We start from the raw sequence: 22,854 nt of genomic DNA, 5'->3' as shown, positions 1-22,854 counted from the left end.
GCCCGCAGCCTCCGCAGCACCAGTTTGATCCCCGGCTGCTCCCCGGCCACTGGAGGAGGGTCCCAAATGGCGCGCAGACCTCTCCTGCCGCCCGCTGCTCCCCTCAGCAGTGTACTTCGATCCTTCTGCCTGCTCTGCTCCCCGCTCTGGCTCTGGTGAATTCTCTCACCCTCCCACGCTTCTGACTGTACCCAGTGCTTGTATAAATAATAAATAAATAAATCTTTAAAAAAAAGGCAATTAGGGCCTCCCTGGTGGCGCAAGGGGTTAAGAAGCAACCTATGAAGCTGACTGCAGACACTGCAGCATGAGTTAGATTCCCGGCTGGCCAGGGAGCAACCCACATGGCACAGCAGACCTCTCCTGTCTCATTCGCTGCTCCTCTCAGCAGTGTATTTCAGTCAATCTGCCTGTTCTGTTCCCCACTCTGTCCCTGGTGAACGCTTTCACCACCCCCCCACACCTCTGGCCTGTAGCCCAGTTCTTGTATGCATAAATAAAATAAATCTTTAAAAGAAAAAAAAAAAGAAAAGGCAATTATTTCCCATCTCTTTGAGAATGAAATCTACATAAATGATAGGATCTTAGCCTGAGAGATTTGTCTCTATTTTTATGCATTTTGATTACTTAACATTTACTTTTTAATAAGTTAATTGATTTACTATCGCTTTTTTATATAATCATGGGATCGTAGATATTTTAATATCTTTTTATACTCTAACACCACTTTATTTTGCTGCTCAAGTGTTCTGACAGATACCTTCTATGTCCCTTTGGTCTATTTCTATCATGCAGGGTTGTGTGTTTGCTGTTTCTGGCACAGCAAGATGTCCCAGGCTCATTTGATATATCTCCTGGTCCAGACCTAGAGTGGTTAAACAATGGTTCTTTAATACTCCACATCTGCATTGAACTGCATTGTTTTACACAATAAAATAATTACTAATTATTGTTCATTTATTTACTGATATTTCACCTCACTAGATACTTAACTAGTAAGAAAATTGATAAGGGTTAGGATTTTGAAAATTAATTTCATTGCATTTCCCAGTGGATTAAGCAATACTTGGAAAAAGTAAACATTTAAGACAATTTACAGAACAAGAAAAACAAAAAAAAATACGTAAAATAAAATTTTAAAAAATAAATGAAATTGAATAATGAAAAAAAAGCATACACACAGAGAAGATTGTGCCTTTGAAAAATGTTTGGATTAGATACAAGGATATCATTTTCAACAGCTAGAGGATTTGTAACATTTATAATTCAGAAATTTTTGAGTTGCAGACACTAGTTCCATAGATAATCCAAAGTGGTATTAATATTTTTAAAAATAAAATAAGCTCATTTGTGTTAACTCAATGATCAATGTCTGTGTCTAAATTTACATTATCATAGTGTCCATTCCAGCGGTTTCATCAGCTACATGGAATCTGGAAACCAAACTCGTATATCAGAATTTATCCTACTAGGACTTTCAGAAGAAGCAGTGTTGCAGTCTCTCCTATTTTGGTTGTTTCTGTCTATGTACCTGATTACCTTCATTGGAAATCTTCTCATCATCCTGGCCATAATCACTGACTCCCACCTCCACACCCCTATGTACTTCTTTCTCTCCAACCTGTCTTTTACTGACATCTGTTTCATCTCTACCACTGTCCCAAAGATGCTGTTGAACATGCAGATGCAGAGCAAAGTCATTACCTATGAAGGCTGCCTCAGCCAGATGATGTTTTCCGTGCTTTTTAGAGGCGTTGACAACTTTATCTTGACAGTGATGGCCTATAATCGGTTTGTAGCCATCTGCCACCCCCTGCACTACATGGTCATCATGAACCCCAAGTTCTGTGGTGCCCTGCTCCTTGCCTCCTGGTTACTGAATGTTCTGGATTCTCTATTACACGGTTTAATGGCTTTGCAGCTGTCTTTTTGTACACAACTTGAAATCCATCACTTTTTCTGTGAACTTAATCAGGTGATCCAACTTGCTTGTTCAGACACCTTCGTTAATGAGCTACTTGTGTATTTTGCAACAGGACTTCTGGGTATCATCCCTCTCACTGGTATTCTTTTTTCTTACTCTAAGATTGTAACCTCTGTTTTGAGAATCTCATCAGCTAGTGGCAAGTATAAAGCCTTTTCCACTTGTGGGTCTCACCTCTCAGTTGTCTCCTTGTTCTATGGCACGGGACTTGGAGTGTATCTCAGTTCTGCTGTTACTGAAAACTCCAGGGACACTGCAATAGCATCAGTGATGTACACCGTGGTCACACCCATGATGAACCCCTTCATCTACAGTCTGAGGAACAAGGACATAAAGCAGGCCCTTGTTAAACTCTTCAGATGGGAAACAGCCCTGACATGATAGGATCACTGCCTTAGGATTCCATGCTTAGAAGCAGCAGGGTTCAAAGAACTTCAAGAATGAAATCATGAGCTTTATCAGAAAATGCATAGATAATATGGCATTTACCTTGTATATGTAGTTTGCTCTCTTATTTTTTAATACATGATAAAAAAATTTTGTATTTCCCTAATAATTTTAGCTTATATTCAATACAGAATAAAAATAATTTGTCATGTGAATTGTATTCAGTAAAATATTTAATACAGGAAAATGGGGTACTTATAAAATTATTAGGAGAAATGCAGTAATAAAGATGTAATGAAATGATTTCCAGACAAAAAGAACCTGTTCCTGGATTATACAGAAATAAAGCATCAAAGTCTATGTGTGCACCAAGGTTTATGGTAAACCACTTAAAAAAAAAATATATATATATGGAACTGGAATTGCCATCAGATTAAATTTACATTAATCCATATCCATACATCAATACAAAGTATCTCTTTTATGTGATAAAATTCATTATCTCTGTTGCAGCATTCGAGCTATTATGAAAACCTATGATTCCTCAAGATATGCATTTTTGCTTTCTTTTAATCTTTTAATCACCAGAACACATTCAGACTTCCCTCAGCATTTTGTATCCTGATTCAATATATTCACTGATCATAAATCTGCACTTTACAATAGAAAATGAAATTCATTTTGAACTGAACCCTATGGAATTCAAAATTCAATCAACTATCTAAAGAAAGATTTTAAATGTCTTCCTTTCGTCTAGCTGGATGGAATCCAGAGTTTCTGATAATGTGTCTTTTCAGTATATTTGGTTTACTCTAAAATTCTTTTCCTTATTCCATGGAGGAGGAATAGTAGAATTTACTCTCACTCATATTTTTCCAGTTTTGTTTTTACAATAGAAACAAACATCTTGCTGCTCTGTGGTCTATTCTGGATTTCTATTTCTTCCCTATTCGGGTGAAAGTACAATTATTTTTTTTTCCATTTCTTTGAATAATGTCATTTAAATTTTTATTGGAATAGTGTTGTATCTGTAAATTGCTTTAGGTAGGATGGCCATTTTGATAATGTTAATTCTTCCAATCCATGAGCAGGGGATGTCTTTCCACTTCTTTGTGTCTTCTCCTATTTCTTTTAACAGTGTTTTATAGTTTTCTATGTATAGGTCCTTTACCTCTTTTGTTAGGTTTATTCTCAAGTATTTGATTTTTTTTTTGTTTCAATAATAAAAGGGATGGTTTTCTTAATTTCTTCTTCAGAGTTATTGTTTGTGTATAGGAAGGCCACTGATTTCTGTGTGCTGATTTTCTATCCTGCATTTCTTTTTTTTTAATGAACTTGTAACTTTATATTTTTTATTTTATATATTTTACATCATTTTTCATTTTTGCACAATATGCACTTTCATCTTGGCTATAGGCCCCATACAATTCCCACCCTCCTTGCCTTGATCCTACTCCCTCCTCCCCCCTGTAGTGTGTCTTTGGTTTATAGTTGCTTGTTGATTTTGATGATGATTTACTTTATTATGATTAGTCTTTTACTGAACATGTCCATAAAATGTTTTTATTATCTTCTAAAACTGCAATGTTTGTTGTAACTTCTCTTTGAATTCTCATTATATTTCTTTGAGTTTTCTCATTTATTTTCTTAGTGAACCTAGCTAGAGGTTTGTCTACTGTGTTTTGTTTTGTTTTTTTGAAGAAGAGCTTTTTGTTTCATTGATCATTTTCCAGTCTTTTGTATTTCATTTTCATTTCCTTTCTTTTGCTGGCTTTGGTTTTATTTGTCTTTTTTCTTGTTGCTTCAAGTGAGACAAAATGTTATAAATTTGAGCTCTTTCTTTTTTCTTGTTGTGGGCTTTCTTGTAATGCTTTGCAGTGTTTGATAAGTTCTAGAATGCTGTGCCCTTGCTGTCATTTTTCTTGATGTATTTTTTAATATCTTATTTAATTTCCTCTTACACACTTATAACACAGTTATTGCATTATTTTTTATTTAAAAAACTTGATTTTCCTCATGTTAATTAAATGACCACCAACTTTATTGCATTTGCCATCTCAATTCCCTTTTGTTCTGTAAGCTTACATATCCAATATTTCTCAAGATTTTGGATGTGGAGATAATTTGAGAGCTCTAATTCAGCCAGTACAGTCTTCTCAAGAAGTGCATTATTGATGACCCCAAACCCAGTAACAGGACACTGGTCCAGCATGGGGAGTGGGAAATTGTCAGAAAAATACCCAACAAAATTTGCATCAGGTAATAACAGCCCCAGACCTGCCATTAAGACACTGGCCCAACATGGCTATCAGGTAAAACCACAGTGACGTCCCTTCCTAGCTCCAGTGGCCCTCAGACCCACTGGTAAGACATTGTCCCAGCATGGGTGTGGAGAAAGCCTTGGTGAAGTCTACATGAGGCACCAGCACCACATATTACACTGAAAATACCCCAACCAGTTCAGGAAGTCGATCAAGCTCCATGAAAGACCCACAAGGCACCAGCGGCCCTCACACAACTGGTTAGACATTGGCCTCCTGCAAGAGGCAGACCAAACTTAGCAGAAGTCCTACCCAAAGCAAAATGGCCCTAAAAGTAAATAATATGGAGACAAAGAAAACCCACAATAAGTGGTCAAATGATTCATTGGGGGAATACACAAAAGAGAAAGAACAAATCTCTAGAACCCAATTACAAACACGTGGAAGATCTATTATTCTTACCAAATACATGGTTCAAACTTTCCATCAAAAAAGAAATTTGAAGAAAACGGAGGAAATGCTGAGGGATACAATGATACAAAGATATACAAGATAATTTATAAAAAAACAAATGAAGGCCCTTAGAAACAAAAATCAATGATCAGAAGATCAAAATTGGAGTTCCAGGATGTAAAAAGATCAATAGAAAAGATAAAAAAATATTGGAGAAAAATATGGAAATAAACAGACATATTAGAAACTTGAATTATTGAACATGAACATGCACATGCATAAAAAAATCAAGGTAGAAGGAGAAAAAGGCAATGAAATTTATAAAAACGAAAAGACAGCGAGAACTATCAGACTCCATGAAGAAAGGTAATATAAGAATAATTAGTATCTTAGAGAAGCAAGAGTGAGAAAAGGAAACAGAGAACTTATTTAAAGAAAAAAAAAAGAGGGGATACTTCCTGAACATAGAGAAGGAACTAAATATATAAATTGATGAAATAAAAAATAACACCAGGATACCTAAACAAAATAAGACCTATACCAAGCATACTGTAATGAAAAATCCAGGAGTTCAACTGAAGGCAGAATATTGAAGTTGCAAGATGGGAGAAGCAGATAGTGTATAAAGAAGCCCCAGAAAGCATAATATTAGACTTTTCTGAAGAAACAATATGGGAAAAGAAAGATGGAATGACATGCTCCATAAACTTAGATATCTGCCAAATATAATCAATGCTGTAAAAAAAGAAAGAGTTCAAGTGAACGATTTTATGTGTCACCAATGACCTAGGAAAACCACATTTCAGCAAAAGAAAGGAAATAAAAACATTTAGACAGAGAAAAACTGAATAAAAGTCAAAAATAACCAGTCATAAAGATCTATGAAGCTAAAAGCTAGTACTTTTTTTTAATTGGAATACTCAGATTTATTAATATTCTTTTTTTTATAATAAATTTTATTTTTATATCCCCCATACAATTTCAACCCCCCATTTTGACCCCAATCCCTCCCCTCCCTCCACCCACCCCCCCAAAAGTGTCTCTGGTTCGTAGATTTTTGTTGATTTTGATTTTCACTTTCTTATAGTTATTCATTTTCCTGGTCCCTTATTTAAGTTTTCTAGATTCCTGCTATGAGTGAGACCATCCGGTATTTTTCTTTTTCTTTCTGGCTTATTTCGTTGAGCATGATCCCTTCCAGCGCCAGCCATGTTGCTTCAAATTGCATGTGTTTATCTTTTTTGAATGCTGAGTAATATTCCATGGTATATATGTACCATATCTTCTTGATCCAGTCATCTATTTTTGGGCATTTGGGCTGTTTCCAAAGCTTAGCTATTGTAAACAGTGCTGCTATAAACATAGGGGTGCAGGTGTTCTTTGGAATTGATGTTTCTGTGTCCTTTGGGTAAATACCTAGGAGTGGAATTGCTGGATCATATGGAAACTCTATATTTAGTAGGTCAAGAAATCTCCACACAGCTCTCCATAGTGGTTGACCAGTTTGCACTCACAAAACAGTGCAGGAGAGTTCCTTTTTCTCCACACCCTCGCCAACATTTGTTGTTGCTAGTTTTTTTAATATGTGCCATTCTCACTGGTGTAAGATGGTATCTCATGGTAGTTTTGATTTGCATTTCCCTGATGACAAGTGATGTTGAACATTTTTTCATATGCCTGTTGGCCATTTGCATTTCCTCTTCAGAGAAGTTTTTTTTTTTTTTTTTTTTTTTTTTTTAGCTTTTCTTCCCATTTTTTGACTGGATTATTTTCTTTGCTGTTGTTGAGTCTCATCAGCTCTTTGCAGATTTTTGTGATCAATCATTTATCATTAGTGTTGTGTGCAAAATTGTTCTCCCAGTTGGTGGGGTTTCTCTTTGTTTTTGTTATTATCTCTTTTGCTGTGCAGAAGCTCTTTAATTTCATGTAGTCCCAGCTGTTTATCTTTGCCTTCACTATCACTGCTTTGGGTGATGTGTCTGTAAAGATGTCTTTGATGTGCAAATCACGTAGTGTTTCACCTATATTTCCTTCTTTGTATTTTATGGTTTCAGGTTTTATGTCTAGTTCTTTAATCCATTTTGAGTTGGTTTTTGTGTATGGTGTGAGGTAGTAGTCAAGCTTCATTCTTTTGCATGTAGCAACCCAGTTTTCCCAGCACCATTTATTGAACAGACTTTCTTTGCTCCAATGCATATTCTTTGCTCCTTTGTCAAATATTAGTTGACCATAAGTCTGTGGGTTTATTTCCGGATTTTCTATTTGATTCCATTGGTCTGTGTGTCTGTTCTTATTCCAATATCATGCAGTTTTGATGATTATGGCTTTGTAGTATAGCCTGAAAACTGGGAGTGTGATGCCTCCATTCCCTTCTTTTTTTTTCAGGAGAGCTTTGGATATTTGGGGATTTTGGTGATTCCCTATGAATTTCATCAATAATTGTTCTATTTCTTTGAAGAATAACATTGAAATTTTGATTGGAATAGCATTGAATGGTATATTGCTTTTGGTAGGATGGCCATTTTAATAATGTTTATTCTTCCAATCCATGAGCAGGGGATGTCTTTCCATTTCTTTGTATCTTCTTCTATTTAATTTTTTTTGTATAAATTTTATTGTTATATTCCCCATACAATTGCAGCCCCCCCATTCTGACCCCAATCCCTCCCCTACCGCCCCGCCCCCCTAAAAGTGTCTCTGGTTCATAGTTTTTCGTTGATTTTGATTTTCATTTTCTTACAGTTATTCATTTTCCTGGTCCCTTATTTAAGTTTTCTAGATTCCTGCTATGAGTGAGACCATCCGGTATTTTTCTTTTTCTTTTTGGCTTATTTCGCTGAGCATGATCCCTTCCAGCGCCATCCATGTTGCTGCAAATTGCATGTGTTTATCTTTTTTGAATGCTGAGTAATATTCCATGGTATATATGTACCACATCTTCTTGATCCAGTCATCTATTTTTGGGCATTTGGGTTGTTTCCAAAGCTTAGCTATTGTAAACAGTGCTGCTATAAACATAGGGGTGCAGGTGTTCTTTGGAATTGATGTTTCTGTGTCCTTTGGGTAAATACCTAGGAGTGGAATTGCTGGATCATATGGAAGCTCTATGTTTAGTAGGTCCAGAAATCTCCACACAGCTCTCCATCGTGGTTGGACAGGTTTGCACTCCCACCAACAGTGCAGAAGAGTTCCTTTTTCTCCACACCCTCGCCAGCATTTGTTGATGCTAGTTTTTTTAATATGTGCCATTCTCACTGGTGTAAGATGGTATCTCATGGTAGTCTTGATTTGCATTTCCCTGATGGCAAGTGATGTTGAACATTTTTTCATATGCCTGTTTGCCATTTGCATTTCCTCTTCAGAGAAGTTTCTTTTTAGCTCTTCTGCCCATTTTTTCACTGGATTATTTTCTTTGTTGTTGTTGAGTCTCATCAGCTCTTTGCAGATTTTTGTGATCAGTCCTTTATCATTAGTGTTGGGTGCAAAAATGTTCTCCCAGTTGGTGGGGTTTCTCTTTCTTTTTGTTATTGTCTCTTTTGCTGTGCAGAAGCTCTTTAATTTGATGTTGTCCCAGCTGTTTATCTTTGCCTTCACTATCACTGCTTTGGGTGATGTGTCTGTAAAGATGTCTTTGATGTGCAGATCACGTAGTGTTTCGCCTATATTTCCTTCTATATATTTTATGGTTTCAGGTCTTATGTCTAGTTCTTTAATCCATTTTGAGTTGATTTTTGTGTATGGTGTGAGGTAGTGGTCAAGCTTCATTCTTTTGCATGTAGCGACCCAGTTTTCCCAGCACCATTTATTGAACAAACTTTCTTTGCTCCAATGCATAGTCTTTGCTCCTTTGTCAAAGATTAGTTGACCATAAATCTGTGGGTTTATTTCTGGATTTTCTATTTGATTCCATTGGTCTGTATGTCTGTTCTTGTTCCAATACCATGCAGTTTTGATGATTATGGCTTTGTAGTATAGTTTGAAGTCTGGGAGTGTAATGCCTCCATTCCCTTCTTTTTTTTTTCAGGAGAGCTTTGGATATTCGGGGTTTTTTGTGATTCCATATGAATTTCATCAATAATTGTTCTATTTCTTTGAAGAATGACATTGAAATTTTGATTGGAATAGCATTGAATCTGTATATTGCTTTTGGAAGTATGGCCATTTTAATAATTTTTATTCTTCCAATCCACAAGCAGGGGATGTCTTTCCATTTCTTTGTGTCTTCTTCTATTTCTTTAAACAGTGTTTTATAGTTTTCTTTGTATAGGTCCTTTACCTCTTTTGTTAGATTTATTCCCAAATATTTGATTTTTTTTGTTTCAATAACAAAAGGGATGGTTTTTTTGATTTCTTCTTCTTCAGATTTAGTGTTTGTGTATAGGAAGGCTACTGACTTTTGCATGTTGATTTTGTATCCTGCCACTTTACTGAACTGATTGATGAGTTGAATTAGCTTTTCTGTGGAGTTTTTGGGGTTCTCTATGTATAATATCATATCGTCTGCAAATAGTGATAGTTTGACTTCTTCTTTTCCTATTTGGATTCCTTGGATGTCTTTCTCTTGTCTTATTGCCCTGGCTAGGACTTCCAGTATTATATTGAAAAGCAGTGGTGAGAGTGGACATCCTTGTCTTGTTCCAGATCTTAATGGAATTGCTTTCAGCTTTTCACCATTGAGAATGATACTGGCTGTTGGCTTGTCGTATATGGCCTTTATGATGTTGAGGTATGTTCCTTGTATCCCAAGAATTTCAAGGGCTTTTATCATGAATGTGTGTTGCACTTTGTCGAAAGCTTTCTCAGCATCTATTGATATTATCATATGGTTTTTATATTTCTTTTTGTTGATGTGTTGGATAACGTTGATTGATTTTCGGATGTTAAACCATCCTTGTGCCACTGGAATGAATCCTACTTGGTCGTGGTGAATTATCTTATGGATACATTGTTGGATTCTGATGGCTAAAATTTTATTGAGGATTTTTGCATCAGTGTTCATTAGGGAGATTGGCCTGTAGTTTTCCTTTTTTGTGTTGTCCTTGTTCGGTTTTGGTATTAGTGTAATGTTGGCTTCATAGAACGTGTTTGGTATTGGCCCTTCCTTCTCAATTTTTTGGAAGAGTTTGTGAAGGATAGGCACTAATTCGTCTCTGAATGTTTGGTAGAATTCATTTGTAAATCCATCAGGTCCTGGGCTTTTGTTTTTGGGGAGGTTTTTGATTACCATTTCAATTTCGCTAATTGTAATTGGTCTGTTTAGGTGTTCTATTTCTTCTTTATCTAGCTTTGGGTGATTGTAGAGTTGTAGGAATTTGTCCATCTCCTCTAGATTGTTAAACTTGTTTCCATATAACTGTTCATAGTAGTTTCTGATTATTCTTTTGATTTCTGCTGTGTCCGTTGTGATTTCTCCTCTTTCATTGATGATCCTGTTTATTTGTGCTTTCTCCCTTTTTTCCTTTGTGAGCCTGGCTAGGGGTTTGTCTATTTTATTGATTTTTTCAAAGAACCAGCTCTTGGTTTCAATGATCTTTTGGATTGTTTTTTTTAGTTTCAATTTCATTTATTTCTGCTTTGGTTTTTATTATTTCTTTTCTTCTACTGGTTTTGGGGTTTTTTTGTTGTTCTTTTTCTAGATCTTTGAGCTTCGAGATTAGGTTGTTTCTTTGCGTTCTTTCTTGTTTCTTGATGTGAGCTTCTATTGGTATATATTTTCCTCTTATTACTGCTTTTGCTGCATCCCATACATTTAGGATATTGGTGTCCTCCTTGTCGTTCAATTCAAAAAATTTTTTAATTCCTTCTTTGATCTCCTCATTAGTCCAGTGGTCTTCCAGTAGTGTGGTTTTTAATCTCCATGAGGTAGGAAAGTTCCTTGCCTTCTTTTTATGGTTTATTTCTAGTTTGATGCCTTCATGGTCAGAAAAGATGGTTGATATGATTTCAATCTTGGTGTATCTGTTGATGTTTGTCTTGTGCCCCAGTATGTGATCGATCCTGGAGAATGATCCGTGTGCGCTTGAGAAAAATGTGTACTCCGTTTTTTTGGGGTTTAGTGTTCTATAGATGTCTGTTAAGCCCAATTGCTCTAGGTCCTTATTTAGAGCTTTGGTTTCTTTACTTATTTTTTGTCTTGTTGATCTATCCATTGTTGATAGTGGTGTGTTGAAGTCTCCCACTACGTATGTGTTTTCTCTGATGTCTGTTTTCAGAGAGGACAACAGTTGTCTGATATATTTTGGTGCTCCTTCGTTTGGTGAGTATATGTTAATGAGTGTTATTTCTTCTTGAAGTATTGTCCCCTTGATCATAATGTAGTGATCATTGGGGTCTCTTTTTATCTTTTTGAGTTTGAAATCTGTTTTATCTGATATAAGTATAGCTTTTCCTGCTTTCTTTTTTGGTCCATTTGCTTGTAGGATTGTTTTCCATCCTTTAACTTTGAGGCTATTTTTATCTTTTGTAGCTAAATGTGTTTCCTGGAGACAGCAAAAGGTTGGGTTTTCTTTCTTAATCCAGGCTGCAACTCTGTGTCTTTTTATTGAAGAGTTTAGTCCATTTACATTTAGAGTTAATATTGATATGTTAACATCTGTATTTGCCATTGTGTTTGTCTTTCCTTTGATTTTATTTATTTATTCTTTTAATAACTTTTTTTTTTGGCCTTCTTTCATTGTTATTCGTCCCTCTGATGTTCTGGCTTTAGGACTCCTTGTAGTATTTTTTGGAGTGGGGGTTTAGTTGCAATGAAATTCCGGAGTTTCTGTTTGTCTGGGAAGGTCCATATTCTTTCTTCAAAGAGGAAGGAGAGCTTTGCGGGATAGAGTATTCTTGGTTGGCATCTGTTTTCTTGGAGTCTGTTGACTATGTCCCTCCACTCTCTCCTTGCCCGTAGTGTTTCTTCGGAGAAGTCTGATGTCAGCCTGATTGGCTTTCCTTTGAATGTTATCTGTTTCTTCCCTCTTGCCAGCTTCATTATTTTTTCCTTGTCCTGGATTCTTGGGAGCTTTACTATTATGTGTCTTGTTGTATTTTTTCTTTCGTCGTGGAAGTTTGGTGTTCTTCTTGCTTCTGGTATATCAATTTTCAGCTCCTTCTTCACATTTGGGAAGTTCTCTTCAATTATCTCTTTGAATAATTTCTCTGTTCCTACTTCTCTCTCCTCTCCTTCTGGTATTCCTATAACTCTTATATTTCCTTTCCTCATGGAGTCAGATAGTTCCCGAAGTCTTTCTTCATTCTTTTTCCTTCGTACTTCTCTTTCCTTTTCTGTTTTGGTTCTTTTTATTTCTGTGTCTTCAAGAGCACTTATTCGTTCTTCCATTTCATCAATTCTGCTTTCATTGCTTTTCCCAGAATTCTTTAGTTCTTCCACTAATTCTTTGATCTCCTGCATTTCTTTTACTTCCCTCTTTAGGGACTCAATTTCATTCTTCTGATTGTTGATTATTTTTCCCTTATCATTGTTTTCCTCTATGACTTCTGTCAGTTTTTTAATCACGGCATATTTAAATTCTCTTTCTGGAAGGCTCAGAAGTTCTTCCAAGTTACTGTCGTTGCAATCTGAGGGCTGGTTTTCTTTTTGTGGTGTGCTTTTTCTCTGGAGAGTTGCTAGGTTGCGTGTGGTTCTTCTCCTCCCTACTGTCTGTTTTCTAATTTGCCGTATGCGTTGGGACACTGTGTTGTTGGGACTGGCCGGCATCTTGGGTGGGCTTCTCTTCTCCCCTCTGGTTCCTCCAGGAGTCATCTGTCAGTTTCAAGCTGTTTTTATTGGAGAAAGGTCCCTATCCTAAAATGTCGATGTGGGGACACACTCCCCTGTGCGCCTGGTCTGCCCCAGCGGTGGGTTCCTGCTCCCCCTCTGGGCTTGGACTGCAGGCCAGAGGGGGTCTGGCATGGGCGAACTTCCCCCGCTCACCTCTGGCTCCTGAGGAAGCCTTCTGCAGGTAGTCTTTACTGAAGAAATGTCCCTGTTCTAAAATGGTGATGTGGGACACACTCCCTGCGCATCCGGTGTCAGGCACACTCTTCTGCGTGCCTGGTCTGCCCTGGCTGTGGGTGCTTGCTCTCCCTGTGGGCTCAGACTACTTGTTCGGAAGGGGCCGGGTGTGGGCTAACTCCCCAGCTGGCCACTAGCTCCTTCAGGAGCCTGTGCTGGCTACAAGTCGCTAGGTGGCGCCAAAGATCTCTCCTAGAGCCCTTGGGGAGCTGATTTTCCACCCCTTGGGACAGGGAGCAAAGCAGGGATGGTAGGGTACACCTCAACGGCTTTGGGGTGCTGTGTCTGCCTTGTGCCCCACCGTCGTGGGGAACCCACGCCCCTAATTTCGTGCCCCAGGTCTCAGTTCCAAAGCCCTCAGTTCCAGGACGCGGGCTGTAGCCCAGTTCAGTGGCGCCTTTTGCACCGCTCCCGTGCCTGGGCGCCTGGTTCCTGTTTACTCATGGAGGGACCTTCACCTCAGTGAGGACCTCCGCGCGTCTCCCCGCAAGCCTAGGTCGTCTCCCAAGCCTAGGTCGCAGGCGCGGGGACCTGGGCAGCCGCAATCCTGGTCTGCACTTGCTTTTCAAGCGCGCCGAGCAGGCCGCTATCCTCGCAAGCTTACTGGCAGCCCGGGCTGTGTGAGCGTCTCCCGGGGTCTTTGTTCTTCTCTAATGGCGCCCGGAGCCGTTCGCTCACCGCCAGGGCGAATCCTGCAGGGTTCGCCTCAGCTCCCGTTCAAGGGGTGTGGTGGCTGCAATAGTTCCTTTCCACTCACAGTCCTGCTTGCTGCGTCCTTTGTTCTTGTTGGCCGTTTTGGTTTGTTGTTTTCCTCCTCTCTACTGGTCGGAGAGTGCCGCCTCTGTGGGCGGGGGAGGGGAGCAGGGTTCTGCGCTTCCCTCCCTTGTAGTCCTCTTTTATGGCCACTTTCTTCTTCGGGTAGTTTGCTGGAGTCGTCCGTTTATCTTCCGTGTCCCAGTTCTCACTGGGACCTGCCGCTTTTCCTCCCTATTAACTTTTTTTAATGGGAGATCTTACTCGCAGCTTCTCCTCGCCGCCATGTTGCTCCGCCCCTCTTCCTTCTTCTATTTCTTTTAACAGTGTTTTATAGTTTTCTTTGTAAAGGCCCTTTACCTCTTTTGTTAGATTTATTCCCAAGTATTTGATTTTTTTTGTTTTGATAATAAAGGGGATGTTGTGTTTTTTTTTTCATTTCTTCTTCTTCAGATTTATTGTTAGTGTATAGGAAGGTTTCTGACTTTTGCATGTTGATTTTGTATCCTGCCACTTTGCTGAACTAATTGATGAGTTCAATTAGATTTTCTATGAAGTTTTTGGGGTTCTCTATGTATATTATCATATCAACTGCAAATAGTGATATTTTGACTTCTTCTTTTCCTATTTGTATTCCTTGGATGTCTTTCTCTTGTCTTATTGCTCTGGCTAGGACTTCCAGTATTATATTGAAAAACAGTGGTGAGAGTGGACATCCTTGTCTTGTTCCAGATCTTAATGGAAATGCTTTCAGCTTTTCACCATTGAGAATGATACTGGCTGTTGGCTTGTCGTATATGGCCTTTATGATGTTGAGGTATGTTCCTTGTATCCCAAGAATTTCAAGGGCTTTTATCATGAATGGGTGTTGCACTTTGTCGAAAGCTTTCTCGGCATCTATTGATATTATCATATGTTTTTTATATTTCTTTTTGTTGATGTGTTAGATAATGTTGATTGATTTTCGGATGTTGAACCATCCTTGTGTCCCTGGAATGAATCCTACTTGGTCGTGGTGAATTACCTTATGGATACACTGTTGGATTCTGATAGCTAAAATTTTATTGAGGATTTTTGCATCAGTGTTCATTAGGGAGATTGGCCTATAGTTTTCTTTTTTTGTGTTGTCCTTGTTCGGTTTTGGTATTAGTGTAATGTTGGCTTCATAGAACGTGTTAGGTATTATACCTTCCTTCTCAATTTTTTGGAAGAGTTTGTGAAGGATAGGCACCAATTTGTCTCTGAATGTTTGGTAGAATTCATCTGTAAATCCATCAGGTACTGAGCTTTTGTTTTTGGGGAGGTTTTTGATTACCATTTCAATTTCGCTAATTGTAATTGGTCTGTTTAGGTGTTCTATTTCTTCTTTATCTAGCTTTGGGTGATTGTAGAGTTGTAGGAATTTGTCCATCTCCTTTAGATTGTTGAACTTGTTTCCATATAACTGTCCATAGTAGTTATTAATTATTCTTTTGATTTCTGCTTTGTCCGTTGTGATTTCTCCTCTTTCATTTATTATCCTATTTATTTGTGCTTTCTCCCTTTTTGCCCTTGTGAGCCTGGCTAGGGGTTTATCTATTTTTTTTATTTTTTCGAAGAACCAGCTCTTGGTTTCATTGATCTTTTGGATTGTTTTCTTAGTTTCAATTTCATTTGTTTCTGCTTTGGTTTTTATTATTTCCTTTCTTCTACTGGTTTTGGGTTTTTTTGTTGTTGTTGTTCTTTTTCTAGATCTTTGAGCTTCAAGATTAGGTTGTTTCTTTGAGTTCTTTCTTGTTTCTTGATGTGAGCATCTATTGCTATATATTTTCTTCTTATTACTGCTTTTGCTGCATCCCATATATTTAGGAAATTGGTGCCCTCCTTGTAATTCAATTCAAAGAATTTTTTAATTTCTTCTTTTATCTCCTCGTTAGTCCAGTGGACTTCCAGTAGTGTGGTTTTCAATCTCCATGAGGTAGGAGAGTTCCTTGCCTTCTTTTTATGGTTTATTTCTAGTTTGATGCCTTCATGGTCAGAAAAGATGGTTGGTATGATTTCAATCTTGGTGTATCTGTTGATGTTTGTCTTGTGCCCCAGTATATGATCGATCCTAGAGAATGATCCGTGTGCACTTGAGAAAAATGTATACTCAGATTTTTTTGGGTTTAGTGTTCTATATATGTCTGTTAAGCCCAAGCACTCTAGATCCTTATTTAGAGCTTTAGTGTCTTTACTTATTTTTTGTCTTGTTGATCTATCCGTTGTTGATAGTGGTGTTTTGAAGTCTCCCACTACGTATGTGTTTTCTCTGATGTCTGTTTTCAGAGATGCCAATAGTTGTCTGACATATTTTGGTGCTCCTTCGTTTGGTGAATATATGTTAATGAGTGTAATTTCTTCTTGAAGTATTGTCCCCTTGATCTTTATGTAATGACCACTGGGGTCTCTTTTTATCTTTTTAAGTTTGAAATCTGTTTTATCTGATATGAGTATAGCTGTTCCTGCCTTCTTTTTTGGTCCATTTGCTTGTAGGATTGTTTTCCATCCTTTAACTTTGAGTCTATTTTTATCTTTTGTAGCTAAATGTGTTTCCTGGAGACAGCAAAAGGTTGGGTTTTGTTTCTTAATCCAGCCTGCAACTCTGTGTCTTTTTATTGAAGTGTTTAGTCCATTTACATTTAGAGTTACTATTGATATGTTAGCATCTGTATTTGCCATTGTGTTTGTCTTTCCTTTGATTTTATTTATTCTTTTAATAACTTTCTTTGGCCTTCTTTTGTTGTTATTCGTCCCTCTGAGGTTCTGGTTTTAGGAATCCTTGTAGTATTTTTTGGAGTGGGGGTTTAGTCGTAATGAAATTCCAGAGTTTCTATTTGTCTGGGAAGGTCTTTATTCTTTCTTCAAAGAGGAAGGAGACCTTTGCGGGATAGAGTATTCTTGTTTGGCATCTGTTTTCTTGGAGTCTGTTGACTATGTCCCTCCACTCTCTCCTTGCCCATAGTGTTTCTTCAGAGAAGTCTGATGTCAGTCTGATTGGTTTCCCTTTGAATGTTATCTGCTTCTTCCCTCTTGTTAGTTTCATTATTTTTTCCTTGTCTTGGATTTTTGGGAGCTTTACTATTATGTGTCTTGCTGTATTTTTCCTTTTGTCGTGGAAGTTTGGTGTTCTTCTTGCTTCTGGTATATCAATTTTCAGCTCCTTCTTCGCGTTTGGTAAGTTCTCTTCAATTATCTCCTGGAATATTTTCTCTGTTCCTACATCTCTCTCCTCTCCTTCTGGGATTCCTATAACTCTTATATTTCCTTTCCTCATGGAGTCAGATAGTTCCCGAAGTCTTTCTTCGGTCTTTTTCCTTCGTACTTCTCCTTCCTTTTCTGTTTTAGTTCTTTTTATTTCTGTGTCTTCAAGAGTACTTATTCATTCTTCCATTTCATCTATTCTGCTTTCATTGCTTTTCCCAGAGTTCTTCAGTTCCTCCATTAATTCTTTGATCTCCTGTGTTTCTTTTGCTTCCCTCTTTAGGGACTCAATTTCATTCTTCTGGTCATTAATTATTTTCCCCTTATCATTGTTTCCCTTTATGACTTCTGTCAGTTTTTTAATCACAGCAATTTTAAATTCTCTATCTGAAAGGCTCAGAAGTTCTTCCAAGTTACTGTCGTTGCAATCTGGTAGATGGTTTTCTTTTTGCGGTGTGCTTTTTTGCTGAGGAGTTGCTCGGTTGCATGTGGTTTTTCTACTTCCTACTGCCTGTTTTCTAATTTGCCGTATTCCTTGTGACACTGTGTTGCTGTTACTGGCGACCTTCCCAGCTCACCACTGGCTCCTCTGGGGAACTTCTGCTGGGTTCACAAGTCTCCAGGAAAGAAAGGTCCCTGGTACAAAATGGCGATGTGGGAATGCGCTCCCCTGCACGCCTGGTCTTCCCCAGTGGTGGATGCTGCTCCCCTCTGGGCTGGGACTGCAGGCTAGAAGTCGCCCGGCATGGGCAAGCCTCCCAGCTTACCTCTGTCTCCTCGGTGAGCCTTCTGCTGGGTTCACACAGTCTCCAGCAAAGAAATGTCCCTGGTGCAAAATGGCAACGTGGGAATGCGCTCCCTAAAAGCTAGTTCTTAAAAAAAATATATAAATAAATAAAAATAAAAACGAAATAAACAAGTCACTAGCTATCTCACTAAGAAAACTAAAATAGGGCCTCCCTCGTGGCACAGGCAGCTGAGAGCAGCACTGTGAAGCTGTCCACAGCCTCTACAGTGCAGGTTCAATCCCAGCAGGCCAGGGATCCCCACATGGCATGGCAGACCTCTCCTGTCTCGCCCACTGCTCCCCTCAGCAGTATATTTCAGTCAGTCTGCCTATTCTGCTCCCCACTCTATCTCAGGTAAATCGTCTCACCCTCCCACACATCTGGCCTGTACCCTGGTTCTTACATGTATGCATAAATAAATCTTTTTTAAAAAGAAAACTAAAATATAAGGATACAAAATGAAAGGATAATTTATAACAGACATTGAACAATTCAAAGAATAAGAAGAGACTATTATGACTATTTATATAACAAGCTCAATAACCTAGAAGAAATGGACAATTTCTTACTTTTTATAGTCACCTGAGATGAATAGGGAAGGAATAGAGAGTGTTAATAGGAATTGGAAACCTGGTGAGAATTTACTGGCGAGAATAGGTAGTGATACAGCTGCTATTAGAAACAATGTGGTCATCTCAAAAATTTAGACAAAGAATTACCAATGGCAATGCCATTTTATTTCTAGTTATATACCTAGCTATAGACCCAAAAGAACTGAATGCAATGAATAGACCCCTTATTTTTACATCAATATCTTTAAGAGCATTATTCACAATTGCCAAAACATGGACATCGACACCACCAATGCCTGAAAATTCAGGGATGACAATTCTCATTACACCTCCAATATAATAAGTTGACAATTATGTTTTGGTGAATGGATTCTTACAAATTTAATTATATGATTCCTCTGGGAGTGGATTAAAACAAACCTAGATAATTGATATATCATAGCATATCATTTTTTGCTAAAGTAGATAATCAACAGAGTAGCTACTTTCATCTGAGAGCGGAAACATTATATATTTATCCCTCTGGTCCTTCCAATAATATTAAGAGAGACTAAATTTACTATATTATTGATAAGTTGCTGAAAATGCTAACAGTGAAAATTGTTTTCTACACTAAAGCCGAATAATATGAGAGATAAAATTTTTAAAAGATAAAGAAGAAATGGGTAATTTTTATACATGAAAAATTAAAGAGATTGAATTCTCCTCCTGTTTCTCATACTTTCTTGGGGCAATTATTTTTTCCTCTAGAGATTGCCTCTCAGTTCAAGAGCTTTTCTAGGGCCTGCTTTATATCTGCTCCTCCCACCATAGATGAAGGGGTTCATCATGGGCGTGATGAACTGATATGACTGAGGTTATTGCAGTGTCTCTGAGGTTTTTAGTAGCAGCATAACTGAGATACACACCAAAGCCTGTGCCATAGAACAAGGAAACATGTAAGAGGTGAGATCCACATGTGGAAAAGTCTTTATATGTGCCACTAGCTGATGAGATTCATAAAATAGAGGTTATGATCTTGCAGTAAGAGAAGATGCTGGTGATTAGAAAAGCACCTATAATTCATGTCAAAAACATGACTACACCATTGAGGAAGGTGTCAGATCACCTGATCAAGTTCACAGAAAAGTTCTTTGCATATAAAGATAGCCTGTACATAAAATCATTTTATCTTGTAATAAAGACATGAGAGTACTTAGCAACAAGGATGCCAGAAGAACACCATAGAACTTGGGGTTCATGATAACCATATAGTGCAGGGAGTGGCAGATGGACACAAACCAGTCACAGGCCATCACTGATAAGAGGAAGCTGTAATAGCCTCCAAAAATTTCTAAAAAGGCAGCCTCATAGGTAATGACTTTTCCCCAAGTCTTGGATTCAGCAGCATCTTTGGGACAGTGGTGGAGGTGAGACAGATATCTGCAAAGGAGAAGTTACAGAGGAAGAAGTACATGGGAGAGTGAAGGTGAGGGACAGTGATGAGCCACTATAATGAGGAGGTTGCCAGTGAAGGTGAATAAGTACATGGACAGAAACACTCCAAGGAGGAGAGACTGCAGTGATATCTCTTGTGGCATACAATAGGAAAATGTGCCTAATGAGGAGACATAAAGGATTATAAATAGCTCCTCTGCTACAGGCCCTCAGCTTCCACAGCCCGAGATATGATGGATGTGGTTGTTGCCCTTGGAGTCCGTCATCTCACTCTGGCACCAACACTTCACAACTTCCTGTCCTGTTACCTGGAAAGACAGTCTCAGTCTCCATTGTCGACCCTCTAGTTAAGAGTCTGGACTCAGAGACCCCATCCTGGTGAGTCTGAAAGCCCTGGAGATACTTTAGCAAAGTGTCAGAGAATGGAAATAGGAATTTTACTTGAGATCATAGAGATTTTTTTAAGATTTATTTATTAATTTTATACAAGAACTAGGGTACAGATCAGAAGTGTGGGAGGTTAAGAGAATTCACCAGAGCCAGAGCAGGGAACAGAACAGGCAGACGAACCAAAGACACTGCTGAGGGGAGCAGCGGGTGATTAACTTTTAAGTAAGTTAATCAATTAAATTAACTATTTTAATTTGTTTTGAAAACAAAAAGAACTGTCCACTGAACTCAACTATACAAGGTTCATTATTGACAAGTAATGGTAAGACATTCCCTTGGATGTGAGTGAAATAGGAATGGGAAGTTCAAAGTGGTTCAAGGAATAAGGAAAGAGGCTCTGGGGTGACTTCTCTGGACATAAGAGAGATGTCTTAGGTTCCAGGACTAGGAATCTATATAGGGTTTAGAGCTAGGAGTTGATAACAAAGGAATTAAATTTTATTGACTGAGTAAGTCAGGACAGTGGACTTGGCAAATGTCCATTTGTCCATCCAATAGTGGTCCATTTTCCATGTTCTTGTGAGCACCAATCAGCTGCAGCTCTGCAGCTTGAGGGCCCATTTCACCACCTGGGTGGGCCCATTTCACCACATGGAGACTGGATTTCTGCAGTTCAATTTGAACTGGTCAGGGTTCAAGATCTGTAGAACAATAACTCAGAAAGGTACTGGTTGAGTAATATTCCATGGTATATATGTACCACATCTTCTTGATCCAGTCATCTATTTTTGGGCATTTGGGTTGATTCCAAAGCTTAGCTATTGTAAACAGTGCTGCTATAAACATAGGGGTGCAGGTGCTCTTTGGAATTGATGTTTCTGTGTCCTTTATTACTCAGCATTCAAAAAAGATAAACACATGCAATTTGCAGCAACATGGATGGCGCTGGAAGGGATCATGCTCAGCGAAATAAGCCAAAAAGAAAAAGAAAAATACCGGATGGTATCACTCATAGCAGGAATCTAGAGAACTTAAATAAGGGACCAGGAAAATGAATATAAGAAAGTGAAAATCAAAATCAACAGAAAAGTATGAAACAGAGACAGTGTTTGGGGGGTGGGGGGCGGGAGGGGAAGAATTGGGGTCAGAATGGGGCATTTGCAATTGTATGGGGGAATATAAAAATAAAATTTATTATTTAAAAAAAAGATTAAAAAAATAAAGAAAGAAAGAAAGAAAGAAAGGTACTGGTTGAGGGCAGGGGAGGAGTCGGGGAAGAAATTAGTTTAAACAAAAAACACTATGTCCAGGACATTTATGGAAGAAGGTGTCAGTCCTCGGTGTTGGCTTTATTTGACATGTTGCTTATCAGCCTAATAAAAGCAAGAGAAACAGCAAAGTTTCTCCTGAAGTCCCTCTCTTTGTCTGGGGATGCGACCTATCTCAGTTCTACCTGACCAGGGAACTACAAGCTAACTTTTCTGGGTCAAAACTTGGTGTGGTGACTTGAGTTTAATGCAAGTCTTTGGCCTATTATTTCTTGATAATAGTGACAAAACCTCATGATACCCAGTCAACCATTATTCTTGTTAGCTAGCATGAGTTAATTCTTATCAGGAAGCACAACTAAAATTAAAATATTATCCCTTTCAATATTCTTAAACACATGCTTATTTCAAATTAAACCATCACATTTTAAGCTAGTTTCTACTATATTTCTCTCATAGGCCACCAGCCAAAAGAGTGGGTCCTTTGCCTTCTGGAGAAAGAACTCACCAGCGAGCACTGGGTGTAGTTGAAATGGGAGGCTTTATTAGAGACTTGTTTCCAAGAGACCAGTGCCAGAAAGGAGAATTCAGAGTTAGGAGATATTTAAAGGGTAAGTCTACAGGCCCAGTGGAGGAGAGGAGCATCACAGCTGTTCTGTGTTGGGCTATGTGCTGGTGATGGAAGCTTAGAATAGAAAATTTAGAACAGATGCTTCACAAAGCCACACAGGAGAGGTGAGGTAGAAATAATTAACAAGTCATTAAACCAACTATGGAAAAATTCATAGGCACAGGCCAGAGTTGGATTATGGAGAATTTTTGATAATGAATGCCAGTTTAGTTCCCTTGGTCAACAAAAAGAAACAAAGTTCAAGGAGAAGGAAAATAGTTTTACTTGTTGACAAAGTGAGACCAGCAGCAGACTAGTGTCTGAAAGACCACCGTCCTGCTTTTTGACAGAGTGCAGGGGTATTTTTTCAGAGTTATAGGAAGTAAAGCAGGGAAGGGGAATGGGCAAAAGTTACCATCTCATCCTTACGACACAAGCATCTGGAGATTTTGGAAGAGAAGTAGGTTGGCATCCACATGCTTTTGCTCAACTGGTGGTGAGAGCAATTCTGGTGCTATTTTCCCAGCATGTTCTTTTTTTCCTGGAATGTAAGAAAATAAGGTTGTTAAGACTAGAGGATAAGTAAAGGAAATGGGTGGGGCAAAAATAGAGACAAATGTTTAAATAATGTATCATTCCCCTCCTGGCACTTTGACCTTCCATGTCTGTGGGAGAAAGAGGTGGTGTAATCATATGCCTACTTCCTGCTGACCTGGACTGTTTGGGGATT

General features: G+C 38.4%; 1 protein-coding gene across 1 annotated transcript; it reads left to right on the top strand.

Moving 5' to 3' along the window:
- Positions 1–1,426: 1,426 nt before the first annotated feature.
- On the top strand, positions 1,427–2,365 carry LOC311181532 (olfactory receptor 7A10-like; the record flags this gene model as incomplete). Its single annotated transcript, XM_084249992.1, has 1 exon — positions 1,427–2,365. One exon carries the CDS (start codon positions 1,427–1,429, stop codon positions 2,363–2,365), a length of 939 nt encoding a protein of 312 aa, XP_084106118.1.
- Between the last annotated feature and the right edge of the window lie 20,489 nt (positions 2,366–22,854).

This window comes from Talpa europaea (genome assembly GCF_964194135.1).
Source record: "Talpa europaea genome assembly, chromosome: 12".
NCBI classification, from domain to species: domain Eukaryota; kingdom Metazoa; phylum Chordata; class Mammalia; order Eulipotyphla; family Talpidae; genus Talpa; species Talpa europaea.
This window is presented reverse-complemented; position numbering and strand designations above follow the sequence as displayed.